The sequence below is a fragment of the Stegostoma tigrinum genome, chromosome 2, assembly GCF_030684315.1.
Source record: "Stegostoma tigrinum isolate sSteTig4 chromosome 2, sSteTig4.hap1, whole genome shotgun sequence".
Classification (NCBI taxonomy): Eukaryota; Metazoa; Chordata; class Chondrichthyes; order Orectolobiformes; family Stegostomatidae; genus Stegostoma; species Stegostoma tigrinum.
The window spans coordinates 157,901,447-157,919,509 of NC_081355.1; the positions used below are offsets into that span (position 1 = coordinate 157,901,447).

Below are 18,063 nucleotides of genomic sequence, written 5' to 3' on the forward strand. Positions count from 1 at the left end.
AAACTTCTGAGGATAACTTCAACAAGGGAGCATCCAAAATATCCACCTTCTTCCTCGACCAAGGATTTCCCAGCCCCGTCGTCAACAGGGCACTCAACCGGGTTTGACCCATCATCCACATTTCCACCCTCACGCCTTCTCTTCCGTCCTACAGCAGCAGTAGAGTTTCCCTTGTCCTTTCCATCCCACCAGCATCCACATCCAGAAGATCATCAGACACCATTTCCACCAGATACATATTCCCCTCCTGTCCCTTGTCAACCTTCCGCAGGGAGCGTTCCCTCCAGGATACCCTTGTCCACACTTTCTTCACCCCTAGAATCCCTATGGATTCCTGTGGCACCTTCCTCTATAACCGGCAAAGATGCACCACCTGCCCATTTCCCTCCTCCCTCCCCAGTATCCATGGGCCCAAATATACCTTCAAGGTGAAGCAACACTGCACCCACACTTCCCAGAATCTAGTCTACTGCATTTGTTGCTCACAATGTGGTCTCTTCTAATTGGGGAAACAAACTGTAGAGTGGGTGACCACTCTGCAGAACATCTATGTTCTGCTCACAAAAAAGACCCTGAACTACCTGTTCCCTGGCCAGTAGCTCTGTCTCTAGCTTGTTGCAGTATTCCAGTAAAGCTCAACACAAGCTGGAAGAACATCTCATTTTCAGCTTGGTGACCCTGCAGCCCTCTGGACTTAATATTCAATAATTTTAGGGCCTAAACTCTCCCATGTCCCAGCCCCCTACCCCACACACCAGGCCTTGTTATCACATAGCTTGCCATTACACACTGCCTGTTGTTAGTTACTAACAGTCCCTGTTATCAACTATTCACTCTCTAGCCTGATTGTTTGCAATTCCTTTGTCCAACTGCTCTCTCTTTCGGCTCTACCCTGTCGTTTACTCCCTACCCCACCCACCGTTCCTACTTTCTGCATATAAACTGATGCTTTCCTCGCCACCAGCAACTCTGAGGAAGGGTCACCAAAATGTTAACTGTTGATTTTTTTTCTTCACAGATGCTACCAGGTCTGCTGAGCTTTTCCAGAAACTGTGTTTTGTCACCTGACACTTGGTTGGATTAAACTCCATCTGTCATTTCTCTACCCAACTTTCCAGTTGAACCACATATATAATTTTAGGATAGGAGTTTCTCAGGGACCTGAGTCTGATTCATTGATGGCTAGCAATTTTTCAAGTTAAAGTCTGCTACAGTCATAATCCTAGTTGTATCCCTTTGGTGATTTAGATGAAGAATCTGAAGCCTACTGATGGGCATGTCTTTGGTTCAACCTGAGCTCTTGCAGTTGGATCAAAGTTCCTTGGCTTCTTGTGGTGTTTGGGGCCTTTGTATTTATCATCTCTGGTCTAGGTCAGTAATCATACATATTCAGAAACTGTCTCTCACTTACGATTGGTGTTTCTGATATACTCCAATGTATCTTTCTTTGCAGTGCAGTTAAAGCTCACAGTCTATTAACAAATAAACACACTGGAGGATTTTGGACAGTTGGCGCTTTCAAGTGGCTGAAGATAAAGTGGGCCAGCCTCCAGTTTGAGATCAGTCTCAGGTAAGCCTGGCAGAGATACTTCTATAAAGACTACTGAGCTCAACTATTCAGCATGCTGTGATTGTTGGAGCATTTATCAGTAAACCCAATCCACACAAATATACTTCCATTTGAAGGTTACATTGGGTCATATACATTCATGTCCTTAACCAAGAACTATAGTTAGGCCTTCCTTGTTGCAGTCCGACTCTCGACCCACGCACAACTCTTTCTCTGGTATATGTCAATAGTGCTGCTTGCCTTTCTCAGAATCCTAACAGTGCAGATGGAGGCCATTCATCCCATTGGATCCACAGTGACTGCCTAAAGAGCATCGCTGCCAGACCAACCCATCCCTATAAACCCATATTTCCCATGGTCAACCCAACTAGCTTGCACATCCCTGGGCAATATGAGCAATTTAGCATGGCCAGTCCACTTAATCTGTATATCTTTGGACTGTGGGAGGAAATGTTATCTGGGTTTCTGGATTAATAGTTCAGCAATAATACCACTAGGCCTTCACCACCTTGTAGGTCCCTGGTGCAGTGAGATAGCAGGGATAAACACTGAGCTGCCCTCTCACCTATTCTGCTTCCAATTTCCACCTTACTCTCTCCTTTATCTGGTCCATTTCTGACTCCTCCTTTCCCCTCCTTGACATCTTTTACCATTTCTGGGGATAGGCTGGCCACCAATAAAATCACTACAAACCTTCTGACTCCCAGAGTTACCTGGACTAATAATCCTCACAAGATGCCCTGCTTTCTGTAAAGGGTCTATTCTGTTCTCCCAAGTTTCTTCATCACTGTCGGATCTATTCTGATGATGCCACCTTTGACAAGGGGGCCTCAAATGTCCATCTTCTTCCTCAACCAAGGACTCCCCCGCACCGTGACTGACAGAGCCCTTAGCCGGGTCCAACCAATTTCTCACACTTTGGCCTTCACCCACTATCTTTCCTCCCACTACAGCAAAAGGCTCCCCCTTATCCTCACCTGACATTCCACCAGCGTCCACGTCCAGAGGATCCTCAACCACCATCAGACACGTTCCATTCCCCTCCTTTGTGACAGATTCCCCCAGAGACCATTCATTCTGAGATACCCTGGTCTGCTCCTTTTCTCCCAGCACCTTCCCCTGCAATCACCAGAGGTGTAACTGTTGCCTGTTTACTTCTTCCCTCCTCACTATCCATGACCCCAACACCTGTAGATTGTGAGCAATGCTTTACCTGCACTTCAGATAAGTTAGTCTACTGCATTCACTGTTTACAGTTGTCTCCTCTACATTTAGGGGAGGCAATGGTATGATTGCTGGATTGTTAATCCAGAGACCCAGGTACTGTTCTGGTGATCTGGGTTTGATTCCCGCCATGGCAGATGGTCGAATTTAAATTCAATAAATATCTGGAATTAACAATCTAATGATGACTGCAAATCCATTGTCAACTATTAGAAAAACCCATCTAGTTCACTAATGTCCTTTAGGGAAGGAAACTACCATCCTTACCTGGTCTAGCCTACAGCAATGTGGTTGACTCTTAACTGTCTTCTGGGCAGTTAGGGATGGGCAATAAATGCTGCTAGCCAGGGACACCCTCTTCCCATTAATGAATAAAGATAGGAAAACAGAGCGTGACTGGGCAACCACTCTGAAGAATACCTACATTCTATCTGCAAAAATGATGCTGACCTTCCAGTTGCCTGCTGTTTCAATACAGTGGCGTTCCGTGGCCAACATCTGTCTCAGGCTTCCTGGCAAGCTGGAAGAACAGCACCTCATTTTCTCCCCAGGAATTCTGCAGCCTTTTGGACTTAATATTGAGTTCAACAGTTTTAGGGCTTAAGACACCTTCTCCCCTATCCTTACCTTGGCATCACGTGGGCTGCTATCACATACTCATTGACTACTAATGATCTTCCTGAGCAGCTATTCATTCTTCCGTCTGCCCTACTGTTTTCTCTCTGAGATAGTAGGAACTGCAGATGCTGGAGAATCTCAGTTAACAAGCTGTACAGCTGGATGAACACAGCAGGTCAAGCAGCATCAGAGGACCAAGAAAGCTGACGTTTTGGCCCAGAGCATTCTGGGGTCTAGGTCCAAATGTCAGCTTTGCTGCTCCTCTGATGCTACTTGACCTCCTGTGTTCATCCAGCTGTACAGCTTGTTCTCTCTCTCCTTTGGTTTTACTCTCCCCCACCTCCTCCCCAACCCTAGCTACATTTCCTCCTCCCCCTCACTAGCAATATATACCAGTCTTTTCCTGGAGGAGGGTCACCGGACCCAAAATGTCAACACTTTCTCCACAGATGCTGCCAGACCTGCTGGGTTTTTCACACTGTCTGTTTTTGTGCCTATAATGGGGGTGAGGGTTCAAGAAGTGTCCATTTCTTTGTTTATTGATAGTAGTCATGGGAGAGTACTGTCAAAGTATCAGAAAACCAAGACCCGTCTTAAAACGTGGATAGAGTTGCTGTATTTAGTAACTGTGCTTTGTTTATCCTTCAGGTCAGAAAGTATGATGATGAAGATAATCTCCATGCTTTTACGATTATTAATTTACTTTGGTCTGTTAGTGCCAGATGAAGATTTATACAATTACCTGGTGGCATAACATGTCGAGCTGTCAATTCAAAACTTATTACAGATATGAGAATCTACTGGACCTTTTGTTTGGAAATCTTGGTTTCTCCTTACCTCAAATCAGAACAGAGTCTGACGACCGTGGCTGGTGCTTAACCAAGTAGCAATGAATCTTTGGCAATGCTCACAGATAAATGGAAGTAGAGCCAAAGGAATTTGAATTCTCACAAACATTTTCACCCCTCAGCTAGCACTGTTCCTGTCAAGGTATTACTGCCAAACCTCATGCAAAAGCCTATAGCCGACACCATTTCAGGCTAAACCAGAGCTGTTTGCTCATCCTATAACTATAGAAGAAATGGGAAATTCAGCTTGGTTACTGTTGTTTCTCTACAACATGATTAATGAGCAGTTTTCTTGTGCCAGTAGCTGCACTCCATTGGTTGAAATGGCACAAATCACACAATGTCTTGAAATAAATCAGTCAGGACTTTGTTGATGGATGAAAATTCTGAACCTGAACTCATCTCTTTCTCTCCCTGCACCGTGATAGATTTCTACTGTAAGTCAGGAACTTAAGGCTGTTCAGCCTATAGAATCTCACCTCTGGCTTATTAATGCTATTGTGGTATTTCATTGTATGTTGAGTTACTTTTGATATTTTAAGTAAAATTTTTTTTCCCCTGATTTTCACCATTATTTCATTGGTCATATCCTCTTCATTCACCTAGCAGAAGAGATGGGGACCAGACAGTGTGGTGTATTGTTTAGGGTTACCTCTTCATTCACTATTGAGAAGATGCTGAATTGAGGCCCTGGCTATGTTCTGACATGACACTATTTGAAAAGAACAGGCAAGTTCTCATTAGTATCTTCATCCTTCAATGATATATATTACTAATAAAGGTCAGATCGCTAACTGTCATGTTTCAGTGTTACCATGCTAACTACACTGCACAGGAACTCCATTAGTCATTAACATCCTGTATATAGTAATTTCATCTTTAGGATGGTCACTATAATTAAGCAAAAAACAGGTACAGTGTAGACATTATTAAGGAATGTATTTGATAATCATTTTCTCTTTCCATTGTTAGTTGAATGATAATTTTGTCGTGAGAACCAGAGTTTAAGGCCAAAACACCAGCATGGTAGTGAGGCACAGCTGCCTCATTTCAGAAGGGACCAAAACATTTTAGTTGTAATTAATCACTGAGCTGCAGCACAATCCATGTTACTCGGCCCTTGGATGCTGCCATGACCAGAAGGTTCTCTGCTGGAGATTTAGCCCTGTACCTTTTAGTTTTTTAATCTGAAAAAAATTAAGGATTTTCCAAAGCAGATGGAACTTGAGAGTCATTGTTCCAGAACCAACCTCTGTGCTGAGTTACTGACTAACAGCTGATTTTATGGTCCGTGAGCCCCATCATGAAAAGCATAAAAAGTCATAGCTCCAATTAGGATTTACTGAAAGTACTATTAGCAGATTGTATTAGCTTTCTCTAATTCCCAGGGAAAGAGTGAATCCAAGACAATATTCATCAACAAGCACTTAGCTCACTTGCTGGTTAGCTAAAACTCCACAGGAGTCAAAATGAATAATTAGACAGCTTTTAGTCAGCAGAACCAGATAACACAATCAATTAAACATAACAACACAAATGGGATAGCAGGTTGGGTTCAAGCAATTCCCTGTAATCCTGCGATTCTCTATGGTTATGCCATCAATCCAACATAGAGAAGCACCTTATTGTACTTTTGGCGTTGGAAAACAAATTCATTGCTTTTGTAAGAAGAACTCCTTAGTCCTGACACATACGAGATGCTCCCATAATTAGAGGGCTATGAAAAGAGTTTAAAAAATGCTGCATATTTTTTAAAAAATTCTTTTACCCTATTTGCATTACAAAATATTTAAGTATGAAAAACAGACAATACATTAAACTAATCTGTACAAACATTGAAAATTAATAAAAACTGCCTGTTGCAGTGGTGTATTCAATCACAATGTCCTCAGTTTTACCCACTGTCTGCGTTGAGTTCAGTTTTAAAAAAGAAACTTGACCATCATGAGGGTTTAAAGGTCGCCTGGTTCTTAGTTCATTCTGCCTTAGAAATGGGCAGTAACTCGATCAATTTCCAGCACATCTTCCAAAATCTGAAAGAAACAACAATTGTCAAAGTCACAAAATAGCCACACACATTCCTAGATAAAGCAGAGTCCCAGAAGCCAGGATGGACCCAAGTCTATTGAATTATCTGGGATCAGCAAAAGTAGTGGCTAGAATAAGAGAAACTCAGTGACGAGCTAAACTAGTAATGAGAAAGGGGTATGGATATTATCAAGGTAGCTTTGATCACCTCTGCAACCAGAGATGCTTGCTGACAATCATCCTCGAATTTAACCAAACCAGAGTAGCAGGGGAGATGTTACAACTGATTTTGGAACTTCTAGGAATTTTCCCCATTAGGAGAACGGTACCAATCAGCATCCTATTTCTGTTGTTCAATCTGAGTGAGTGACTCTGATTCATTACAGTTATGGAGGAGGACATCACAGGATTAAGGATGCTTGGGTTGGTTATCAGAAGATGCTAGGTGCCTATGGATCAGTATAACAATTATTCAACACTTTCAGTGGCTTAAGGGGAAGTCATGACAAGGAAAAAGGAATGCAGAATGTTCCAAAAGGGCAAACAACACTTGGCACTGTTAATTCTAAAGAAATGGCAGTTAGGCAAAAGGTTTGAAAGTGAAGTTGAAATGAGATAACAAGGTGTAGAGCTGGATGAATACAGCAGGCCAAGCAGCATCATAGGAGTAGGAAATCTGACATTTCTGACCCAGACCCTTCTTCAGAAAAGTTGAAACGTGGTTTTCTTTTGAAACACTGAACCTGAATACTTTAATGTAACAATCAATAATAACCCGAGTCACATCAACATACCACCAACAGCATCAATCTTCATTATCCTAAATCAGAACTGCAAACATCAGTTCAGTCTGTGTTTGCTACTACACTCACCATATCTGGCGTTGTACCGATTTTCTTGGCCAACTCGCTGCGTTCCATGGTGCTGAGGTACAAAAACTTATTGAGCAGCTCCCCATCCAGAATGTTCCGCACTGCATTTTGCAGAGCTCGTCGATCACAGCGCAACATCCTGCAGTACCAAAATGGAAGGGGCAAAATATAATCACATGTAGTACAGTGGGTAGCATTCTCAAAATCAAACATCATGCGTTCAAGTCTCATTGCAGAAACTTGTGCACATAAATTAGATGGGCACTTCAGATCCATACTCCCTGTTCCAAGGCACGTTTAAAGGACCCTCTGGATGGTTCGTCCAGGTAATTACATAGCCCACAACCACAAACAGAAAACAGTTCAAGCTACCTATTCTTTCATTCTGGCAAGCAATTTTACCCATCAGCAAGTGCCCTGCTTGACCATTACAGGTGCCAGTTCAGAGATAATTTAATGATTGTGGGTCTGGAGCCACATGTGGGTGACAGCAGACCAGGAAAGGACAGTACACACCTGCCCTACACTGAAAATTTCAGTGATTACCTTCTACTAATTAGCTTTTGATTCCCAACTTTATGATTGAATTTAGATTCCACCATATGATGCAGCAGGATATGAATCTGTTTCCAGGGCATTCACCTGGATTCTGGATTATTAGCCCTAAAATGAAACTAGAAGTTAACAGTGATTGCACTTCAGAAGTACATTGATAGGTTCCAAAGATGTGAAAGACTGTAAAGAAATACAGATTCTTTCTGCATTTTCTTTAGCTTTTGTAACATGCCAGTATCTTTTGATATTCTAATAGCCTACCATGAAGAATTGTTTGAAATGATGTCAGGGAGCTAATTTGAACTCAATATCAAAGCTTCATATTTTAATTCTACAATGTTGGATACTGTACAGGTTCCATTGTGTGTGTTTAGGAAGAATAAACAAAGCAGCATGGTGACTCAGTGGTTAACGCTGCTGCCTCTCAGTGCCAGGGACTCGGGTTCAATTCCAGCCTTAGGTGACTGTCTGTGTGGAGTTTACACATTCTCCCCATGTCTGTGTAGGGTTTCTTCAAGGTGCTCTGGTTTCCTCCCACAGCCCAAAGATGTGCAGGTTAGGTGGATTAGCTGTGGGAAATACAAGGATAGAGTACGGGGGTGAGTTTGGGTGTGATGCTCTTTGCAGAGTCCGTGTGGACTAGTTGGGCCGATTGACCTGTTTCCACACTGCAGGAATTCTATGATTCTAGCTCAACAAATAAGTATGTTTTGAATCAGATTCAGAGTGGTCATAAGGCTGATTGAGGCAATGGGGATATGCAGCAGGGTATCAACAGCACACGTGGAAGTTAGTCTCATACTTGCAGTTAATATCCACCAAGAAACAGTACACACAGGAAGTGTAGATGACAAAGTGCGAAGCTGGATGAACACAGCAGGCCAAGCAGCATCTCAGGAGCACAAAAGCTGACGTTTCAGGCCTAGACCCTTCATCAGAGAGGTGTAGATGGGTTGAAGGATAGACTTCCGAAGATGACTGATAAAAGGAAATGAAGGACCTACTCTGGGTGAATGAAGACAGCTTTCTATTGATCTGTACTATCCAGTTATTGATTCATGCTAAGGTTGGCAAAATAGCTCAGTACAGAAGTCAGAATTTGCATTCCTGGATAAGGCAAAAGCCAAAAGAATTATGTTTTTAAAAAGATTTGCTGTTCTGTAACAGTTTCATAATTTCAGGCATCTCAAAAGCCATCTACAGCCAATAAACAGTGTTTGCTGTAACAACTAATGAAACGCAGCATTAATTTGTGCACAGAAAACTCCTACAGCAATGTAACAATAACCCAATCATTTAAAGTGAGGCTAAGAGATAGTCGGCCAGGACGGTTATTAGTGGTTGGGATTCCAGAGGGGAATGCAAGTAAGCAGGAGATTGAAGTTAAGAAAATTTTTTTAAAATCAAAATATTTGTTGAAGAACTATAGCTGGTTTGGAGTCAACATGTCTGTGATCCAGTTGCTAGTATTTATTAAAGTGTGATGTTTATGACCATAACAAAAACAATCACTTCAGTGAGAATGGAATGTACATGGTGGAATATTACCATCTACTGGTGAAGTTCAGAATCAATAGGTTCACTTCTAATTTTTCAGAAGTTACTGAGAACTCAGTGGGGTTGGTGTACAGATGCCAATATATACTACCACAATAAAGGTGGAGATGTGTAACGTATTGTACTTTGTCATTAATAAAAATCAATAAAATGATTTATATTGTGTCCAAACTGATGTGGTTTCATTTTTTTTGCATGATCTAAAGTTTATAATTCTGATTCATATCAAGGATAAAACTCAGATAATAGGAACTGCTGATGCTGGAGAATCTGAGATAACAAAGAGTAGAGCTAGATGAACACAGCAGGCCAGGCAGCATCAGAAGAGCAGGAAAGCTGACGTTTCAGGTTTGGACCCTTCTTCACAAATGGGGGAGGGGAAGGGGGAGGCGATGATGGAAGATGGATAAAGGAGAGGATAGGTGGAGAGAAGACGGGTAGGTCAAGGAGGCGGGGATGGAGCCAGTAAAGGGTAGCGTAGGTAGGGAGTTGGTCATTTGGAAGGGAAGATGGACAGGTTGAGGAGTCGGGGATGAGACTAGTAGGTTCGGGGTGGGGGTTGGTCAGTGAGGTGGGAGGAATGGATAGGTTGGAGGAAAGATGGACAGGTCTGAGCTATTCTTAGGATGCAGTAGGGGGAGGGGAGATTTAAGCTTGTGAAGTCCATTTGAGACCATTGAGCTGCTGGGTTACCAAGCGAAATATGAGGTGCTGTTCCGCCAGCCTTTGGGTGGTATCATTGTGGCACTGGACGAAGCCCAGGATGGACGTGTCGTCCAAGGAATGGGAGGAGGAGTTGAAGTGACTGGGAGGTGCAGTCGTTTGTCACGAACCGAGCATAGGTGTTCTGCAAAGCAATCTACACGTTTCCCCGATGTACAGGAGGCCACATCAGGAACAGCAGATACAATATACCACATTAAATAGATGTTCACCTGCACATCTGCCAATGTGGAAGGTTTTCTTGGGGCCTGGGATAGGGATGGCCGGGGGGGGGGGGGGGGGGGTGGTGTTTGTAGCACTTGCTGCAGATAAAACTCAAACTGGGAGTGTTCAGGTATCTATCTACAACTCCACGCTGTACCCGTCTTGAGCACATTTGGCACATACAGGGGATTCTGCTGTGATATGATAGACGCATTCCTGTCAAACAATGCGCTATAGAAATAATGGGACCTATGGGAACAGGTGGGGTTTAGTGTTAGACCAACAATTAAAAACGCTCAAAATCACTAAAGGATAGCACAGTTTGAACAAATGTTTAATTCATGTAATAATGAAATAACACTAAATTTAGCACTTTATCTTACAAATGTCAGGATGACTTGACGGAGTAGGAGGTTTTGAGGTAGCTCTGTTGTTAATGCTGGGGCTGAGGGTTGTCATCATCATTATCATCACTTCCTTCAGGTGCAGTTTTGTTTGCAGGGTTGGGGTGAAAAATAGTTAATACAGAAGTGGATAGCTGCGGTTCATTGTCTTCTGACTGTTTCTTGGGGGATTTATTTAAAAAGACATCCAGTTTTTGCTACTTTGCCCTTTTTCTTTATTCATAAAGCAAGAGGGTGCCAAAGAAGATCTTATTCCACGAACTGCAACTGCTGCATTCTGCATTGTAATCATTGCAACTGCTTCTCAATTTCAGTCAGGATAGAAGACAAAACAGAAATAGAAATCTCTCACAGTGCTATATCCTAGACTACTACTACTTCATCTCCAGGTCCCACTGACCCCTCAGTGACAAGTTGCTGTAGATCAGCTCTGCTCAGGTCTTCACAGTGGGACTCAAGCAGCTCTTCAATATCCTGATTCTCCACTTCTTCAAATCCAATTTGCTTTGTAAGGTCAGGGCTGGCAGTTAAACATGCAAGGATTCACAACTTATCAAAAAGGCAGGGAGGTGGGCAGAGGGAGTGGGGTTGCCTTGTTAGTTAAGAATGGAATTACATCTATGGCACTAAATGACATAGGGTCAGAAGATGTGGAGTTTGTGTGGGTGGAGTTCAGGAACTACAAAGGCAAAAAAACCATAATGGGAGTTATGTACAGACCTCCTAACAGTGATCAGAACCAGGGGCGCAAGATGCACCGGGAAATAGATAGGGCATATCAGAAAGGGAAGGTCACGGCAATCATGGAGGACTTCAATATGCAGGTAGACTGGGTGAATAATGTTGCCGGTGGATCCAAAGAAAGGGAATTCATGGAATGTTCACAGGATGGCTTTTTGGAACAGCTTGTGATGGAGCCCACAAGGGAGCAGGCTATTCTGGACCTAGTGCTATATAATGAGCCTGACTTTATAAAAGATCTTAAAGTAAGGGAACAATTAGGAAGTAGCGATCATAATATGGAAGAGTTCAGTTTGCAGTTTGAAAGAGAGAAGGCAAAATCGGATGTAATAGTGTTACAGTTAAATAAAGGTAATTACAGGGGTATGAGAGAGGAATTGACGAGAATCGACTGGAAGCAGAGCCCAGTGGGGAAGACAATAGGGCAACAATGGCAGGAATTTCTGGGTGTAATTGAGGACACAGTACAGAAGTTCATCCCAAAGAAAAGAAAGATTATCCGGGGTGGGATTAGACAGCCATGGCTGACAAACGAAGTCAGGAAATGTATCAAAGGAAATGAGACAGCCTATAAGAGCACTGGGAAATCAGAAGATTGGGAAGGCTACAAAAACAGAGGATAACAAAGACAGCAATAAGGAAGGAGAGGATCGAATATGAAGGTAGGCTAGCTAGTAATATTAGAAATGACAGTAAAAGCTTCTTTCAATACATAAGAAACAAGCGTAAGGCAAAAGTAGACATTGGACCGCTCCAAATTGATGCTGGAAGGCATCAAGGAAATAGCTGAAGAACTTAAGTAATTTGTGTCAGTCTTCACAGTGGAAGACATGAGTAGTATGCCAACAATTGAGAAGAGTCGGAGGCAGAGTTGAGTATGGTAGGCATTACAAAAGAGAAAGTGCTAGAAAAGCTAAAAGGTCCAAAAATTGATAAATCTCCTGGCCCTGATGGGCTTCATCCTAGAGTTCTGAGGGAGGTGGCTGAGGAAATAGCAGAGGCTTTAGTTGTGATCTTTCAAAAGTCACTGGAGTCTGGGAAAGTCCCAGATGATTGGAAAATTGCTATTGTAACCCCCTTGTTTAAGGAAGGATCGAGGCAAAAGATGGAAAATTATAGGGTGATTAGCCTAACCTCGGTTGTTGGTAAAATTCTAGAATGCATTGTTAAGGATGAGATTTCTAAATTCTTGGAAGTGCAGGGTCGGATTAGAACAAGTCAACATGGATTTAATAAGGGCAGGTTGTGCCTGACAAACCTGTTAGAATTTTCTGAAGAGGTAACAAGTATGTTAGACCAGGGAAACCCAGTGAACGTTATCTATCTAGACTTCCAAAAGGCCTTTGATACGGTGCCTCACGGGAGGCTGCTGAGCAAGGTGAGGGCCCATGGTATTCGAGATGAGCTACTGGCTTGGATTGAGGACTGGCTGTCTGTCAGAAGGCAGAGAGTTGGGATAAAAGGCTCTTTTTCGGAATCGCAACCAGTGACGAGTGGTGTCCCATAGGATTCAGTGTTGGGGCCGCAGCTGTTCACCTTGTATATTAATGATCTGGATAAAGGGACTGAGGGCATTCTGGCGAAGTTTGCCGATGGTACGAAGATAGGTGGACAGGCAGGTAGTACTGAGGAGGTGGGGAGGCTGCAGAAAGATTTAGACAGTTTAGGAGAGTGGTCCAGGAAATGGCTGATGAAATTCAATGTGAGCAAATGCGAGGTTTTGCACTTTGGAAAAAAGAACACAGGCACGGACTATTTTCTAGACGGTGAGAAAATTCAGAAACCAGAAGTACAAAGGGATCTGGGAGTGTTGGTCGAGCATTCTCTAAAAGTTAACTTGCAGGTAGAGAAAGCGATATAATGTTGTCGTTTATCTCAAGAGGGTTGGAATATAAAAGCAGTGATGTGCTTCTGAGACTTTATAAAGCTCTACTTAGGCCATTTTTAGAATACTGTGTCCAATTTTGGGCCCCACACCTCAGGAAGGACATACTGGCTCTGGAGCGTGACCAGCAGAGATTCACACGGATGATCCCTAGAATGGTAGGATGAACGGCTAAGGGTCCTGGGATTGTATTCATTGGAGTTTAGAAGGTTGAGGAGAGATCTAATAGAAACTTACAAGATAATGTTAGGCTTAGAAAGGGTGGATGCTGGGAAGTTGTTTCTGTTAGGTGGGGAGACTAGGACCCGTGGGCACAGCCTTAGAATTAGAGGGGTAAATTTAAAACGGAAATGAGGAGACATTTCTTCAGCCAGAGAGTGGTGGGCTTGTGGAATTCATTGCCACGGAGTGCAGAGGAGGCCGGGACATTAAATGCCTTCAAGGCAGAGATCGACAAATTCTTGATCTCACAAGGAATCAAGGGCTACGGAGAGAGTGCAGGGAAGTGGAGTTGAAATGCCCATCAGCCATGATTTAAATGGCAGGGTGGACTCAATGGGCCGAATAGCCTTACTTCCACTCCTACGTCTTATGGTCTTATCGACACAATGTTCCTTGATTCTTGGAAGCTCCTCTGACATATCAAAACATTAAATCTTGAAGAAAATCTGGGAGCAGCTTTCGCCAAACTGCATGCAAGTCCTTACCATCATCACCTCAGGCCTCCATGATAACGTCAATTGCATTTTTCATATTAAAGCTCTTCCCAAAATTGAAGAACACTATCCTTAAGCCCCTCAATGTGTGCCTTAAATAATAAGCTTTAAAAGTTGCTATTGCATCCTAGTCCATGGGTTCAAGAGCTGAGGTTGTGTCTTGGAGTAGAAATAGCTGTTTGATGTTGTCAGAAAGCTCACCAATGGTGGCAGGATAGCTTGGCACATTATCCAGGATAAGGAAAATCTTGAAATCCATGTTTTTTCCTCCTACTAGACGTTATAAATGCATCTTCAAAAACATCAACAATAAGGCCAGAAAGAAATTTGCCCAGTCATCCAATCTCTTTTGCTTGACCTAAAGTTGACGCCTAGAGCAGACTCAAGGTAAACTTTCCGAGGCTCACGGGTTGGCAGAGTAGTGCACTGCCACAGGCTAAAGCTTTAAGTCTCCACTGGCATCGGCATCCAGCAGCACAGTCATACAATGCTTTGCCACCTCAAAGCCTGGAGTGTGTGCTTCATTCATAGAAATGTAGGTTCTTGATGGCATTTGCTTCCAGTATAATCTGTCTCATCCAAATTGGAAAAATTGATCTAAGCTGTAGCCTTCTTTGCCAATTAATTTTTTTTGACTATATGTGAGGGAATGCCACTGTATACTCCTCCGTCTGCGCTGGCAGCTTCACCACATAACTTTACATTATGAAAAGCATAGTGGTTCTTAAAACCAGCAAACCAGCCACAGCTAGCACTAAGGGCAGGCACATCTGCAGATTTTTCAGATTGTTTTGTTAGATCTTCATAAATTCATAAGGCTTTCTCTCTTATCGTGAGGAAGAGTGTCCCAGATTGCTTTTGCATTTGCTCTTCCATCTACAGACTCAGAAGCCATCGCAAGATCCTTTGGACGTGACCTCAGAGATTTGCTAGCACTCAGACTCGTTCCAGCAATCCAACTTGCTTTAATTTTTTTTGCATTGTCTCTAATGGTGTAAGGTAGACACCTTCATTCCTGTTGCATAAGCAATATCACATGTTCTCTCATTATGCTCAAAACGCTTTGTAAGCTGCTCTTCCAGCATTATGGCCTTCTTTTATGTACACCACCTGCAATTTTATCACCAGGATGCTTCTTGTTATCATTCTTGCCGCTTTGTCCTCGCATTTTGTGGGTAACACGGCAGAATGATACAGTATCGCGCATAGCGAGAGGATCTTTGATGCCAGCATGGGGACCCTTTCAGCGCGTGCTCAGGACAAAGCCCACGAACTGATCATGTGATGTTGACGTTGATATCGCACAATAGCTAACACAAAGTTTGCCATTCCCCGATTCGCAACCGCATTATAGTCAATTAGCATTTCCAGAACATGCGTTATACAGGGGGTTCTCCTGCACATAAAAGTAGTCCATTTCGTGACACCAAGGCCTCTTTCATCAAGAAACCATTAGGATTAATCTCATACAAAAACAATTGCAGACCTGAACTTTACAACCTTTCTTTCAGTTTTGATTTTTGAGAAGTCTGATTAGGTTTTAGAGGTTTTCAGATTGAATCTTGAAAAGTCAGCTCTTACAGAGAAGCAGCAACTGTTCTGGCCAGCAAGACAAGATTGAGATATTCAGATGAAAATTTAAAGAACTGTTTATTTTTGAAGACAATGGCAATTTGAAGATCAATTATGTAAAGCAATACCAAGGTATGAGGAGCTAAAGCAGTGTTTGCCTATTCTTTTCTTGTTATGACCCCACCCTAGGAACTGAGAAAGCAGGATACAGCTGACCTAATGGTTAAAGTTCCAACAGTTATGGCTGCCTCAGAGCTGAACACCAAACATCAGCTCACAACCCCATGTGGGGAAGATCTGGGCTAAAAGTTACATTCTTCCTACCTGAATGCTTTGGGGTTAAGGCCTGCATGGTGAGGAATCATCGTGATGAGCGCATTCTGTAACATCAGAAGGCGCCGGTATGTCTTTTCCTGCATTGGTAATAGAAGTCCCATCCCACCATCCAGTGTTGCTGTGAGACAAATTGAAAATAATTAAATAATTAAAAATGAACATAGATTTAATCAGTTAAGTTCACAAATGACACAAAAATTGGTGGTGTGCTCAGTAGCAAGGAGGAAAACCTTGGACCAGACAATATAAACGAGCTGAAGTGAGTGGTCAATGGAATACAATCCTGAAAAGTGAATGGTGATGTATTTTGAGAAGGCTAACAAGGCATGGGAGGTACACTGAGTAAATGGTAAGACCCTAGAAAGTACACAGGATCAGAGGGAGCTTCATGCTCACGTCCACTAATCCTTGCACATAACAGGGCCGTCAGATAAGGTGATCAAGAGGACATATAGGAGACTTGTATTTAATGCCCTAACTAATAAAGGCAGGGAGGTTCAGATGGACCTGTATCAGACATTAGTGAGGCCACAGCTGGAGTACTCCCTCTAGTTACCGCACATAGGAAGGATAATGACAGCACTAGAGAGGATGCAGTGGAGATTCACCAGATTATTGCCTGGGCTCGTGCAATTCAGCTATGAAGAGTTACTAGAGGGACTAGGGTTATTTTTCTTAGAGCAGATGGTCTGTGGAGGGGCCTGACTGAGATGTACAAAATTATAAAGGGCATCAAAAGGAAGAAATATTTCTCCTTAATCCAGGGTCAATCCTTTACAAGATAAAGGGCAGGAGGTTGATTTCAGCATTTTTCAGCCAAGGTGCTGAGTATCTGGAGCCAACTGCTGGAAAAGGTGGCACAGGTGGGAACTGTCACAGTATTTAAGAAGTTTTTAGATGAACATTTGAAGCACCATAGAACACAGGTCTATAGGGTAAGTGCTGGAATTGGGACTGCAGTAGATAGGTGCGTTTGCAACCATTGAATTCTACAGAATTCAGTGTGGAAACAGACCATTCAACCCATCAAGTCCATACCGACCATCCAAAGAGCATCTGACCCTGACCCAGACCCCTACCCTTTCCCTGTAACCCGACATTTCCCACGACTAACACAACCAATATACAAATCCCTGAACACTATGGGGAATTCAGCATAACCAATCCACCTAGCCTGCACATGTTTAGACTGTAGGAGAAAATGGAGCACCCAGAAGAAACTCAAACAGACACAGGGAGAACCAGAGGGTGGAATTAAACCCAGATCTCTGGTGCTATGAGGCAACATGCCACTCTTGCAGATACGGTGCGCCAAAGGGCCTCTTCCCATGCTGTAGAACTAAGACTCCAAACATTGTTGGCAGAAGCACAATCTATACAGAGAAACAAGGATCCAAACCAATTACTGTGTTCTTAGGAAATCAATCAACAGTTAAATGTATCCAGTACAAATACGATGATATTCACCAAACCAGGTAATATGTTTGTTCTCCCAAGCCAGGTTCTTCTTATTTGAGCCATCCATAATACCACGACATGGTGTCCGCCAGAATGCATTCACATGTGCAGCCACATTAAAGTCTGCTCTCCGCAGTAATCGTGTCCCCCCATAGCTCTCCCTTGCTGAAAGAGAATAACCACAGATTTGTGTTTTTGCTGCAAAGACATTTTTCCAAAGCTTTTCATCTTGTACTCACGAGAACATTTTTGCAAGAAAAGCAGCATTTATACCACATGAGGAAAGTATTGACTTGTTTCCAAGTGGACTCTGAATTGCAGAGGCATTGCCATGGAGAATGCACCAGTTAATAATAGAAGTTACTGGTCGAGGTTTGTTTAAATTTTAAACCAGGCAGGTTGACTCTGATTGATAAAGCTATTGCCCAAACAAATGATCCAGCAAATGGGCATCACCTGTACTAAGATAACAAGGAGGACAGCTGGATGAAAACAGCAGGCCAGGCAGAATCAGAGAGACAGGAAAGCGCGCTTTTCGGGTCTGCTGTGTTCATCCATCTCTACACCTTGTTATCTCAGACTCCAACATCGGCAGTTCCTACTATCACCTGTACTGTTGAGTTGAAACAGGGTCAGTGTGTCTAAGTGTTCTTTCTGACTCCAAAGGGCAGGGCCCTGTGTATTCATATGTGTAGCTTCCAGTGGATGCATGACGAAATAGAACACAGAACATAGAACATAGAACATTACAG

The 18,063-nt window shown here is 42.9% G+C and overlaps 2 protein-coding genes across 6 annotated transcripts in view; one reads left to right on the forward strand and one right to left on the reverse strand.

The window, feature by feature from the left end:
* adck5 (aarF domain containing kinase 5) overlaps positions 1–9,443 on the forward strand; it is a 159,566-nt gene extending 150,123 nt beyond the window's left edge. For all 5 annotated transcript variants that reach the window (XM_059640587.1, XM_059640590.1, XM_059640581.1 and 2 more), the window contains 2 exons: positions 1,454–1,570; positions 4,061–9,443. In XM_059640587.1, the coding sequence (XP_059496570.1) occupies positions 1,454–1,570; positions 4,061–4,166 (223 nt within the window). In that variant the 3' untranslated portion in view covers positions 4,167–9,443. The remainder of the gene's footprint in view (positions 1–1,453; positions 1,571–4,060) is intronic.
* Positions 5,731–18,063, reverse strand: part of cpsf1 (cleavage and polyadenylation specific factor 1) — a 149,464-nt gene continuing 137,131 nt past the window's right edge. The window contains exons 35-38 of the mRNA XM_059640568.1: positions 17,321–17,476; positions 15,842–15,971; positions 7,161–7,299; positions 5,731–6,293 (exon numbers count right to left, since the gene is read on the reverse strand). Coding sequence (XP_059496551.1) covers positions 6,246–6,293; positions 7,161–7,299; positions 15,842–15,971; positions 17,321–17,476 — 473 coding nt within the window. The 3' untranslated portion in view covers positions 5,731–6,245. The remainder of the gene's footprint in view (positions 6,294–7,160; positions 7,300–15,841; positions 15,972–17,320; positions 17,477–18,063) is intronic.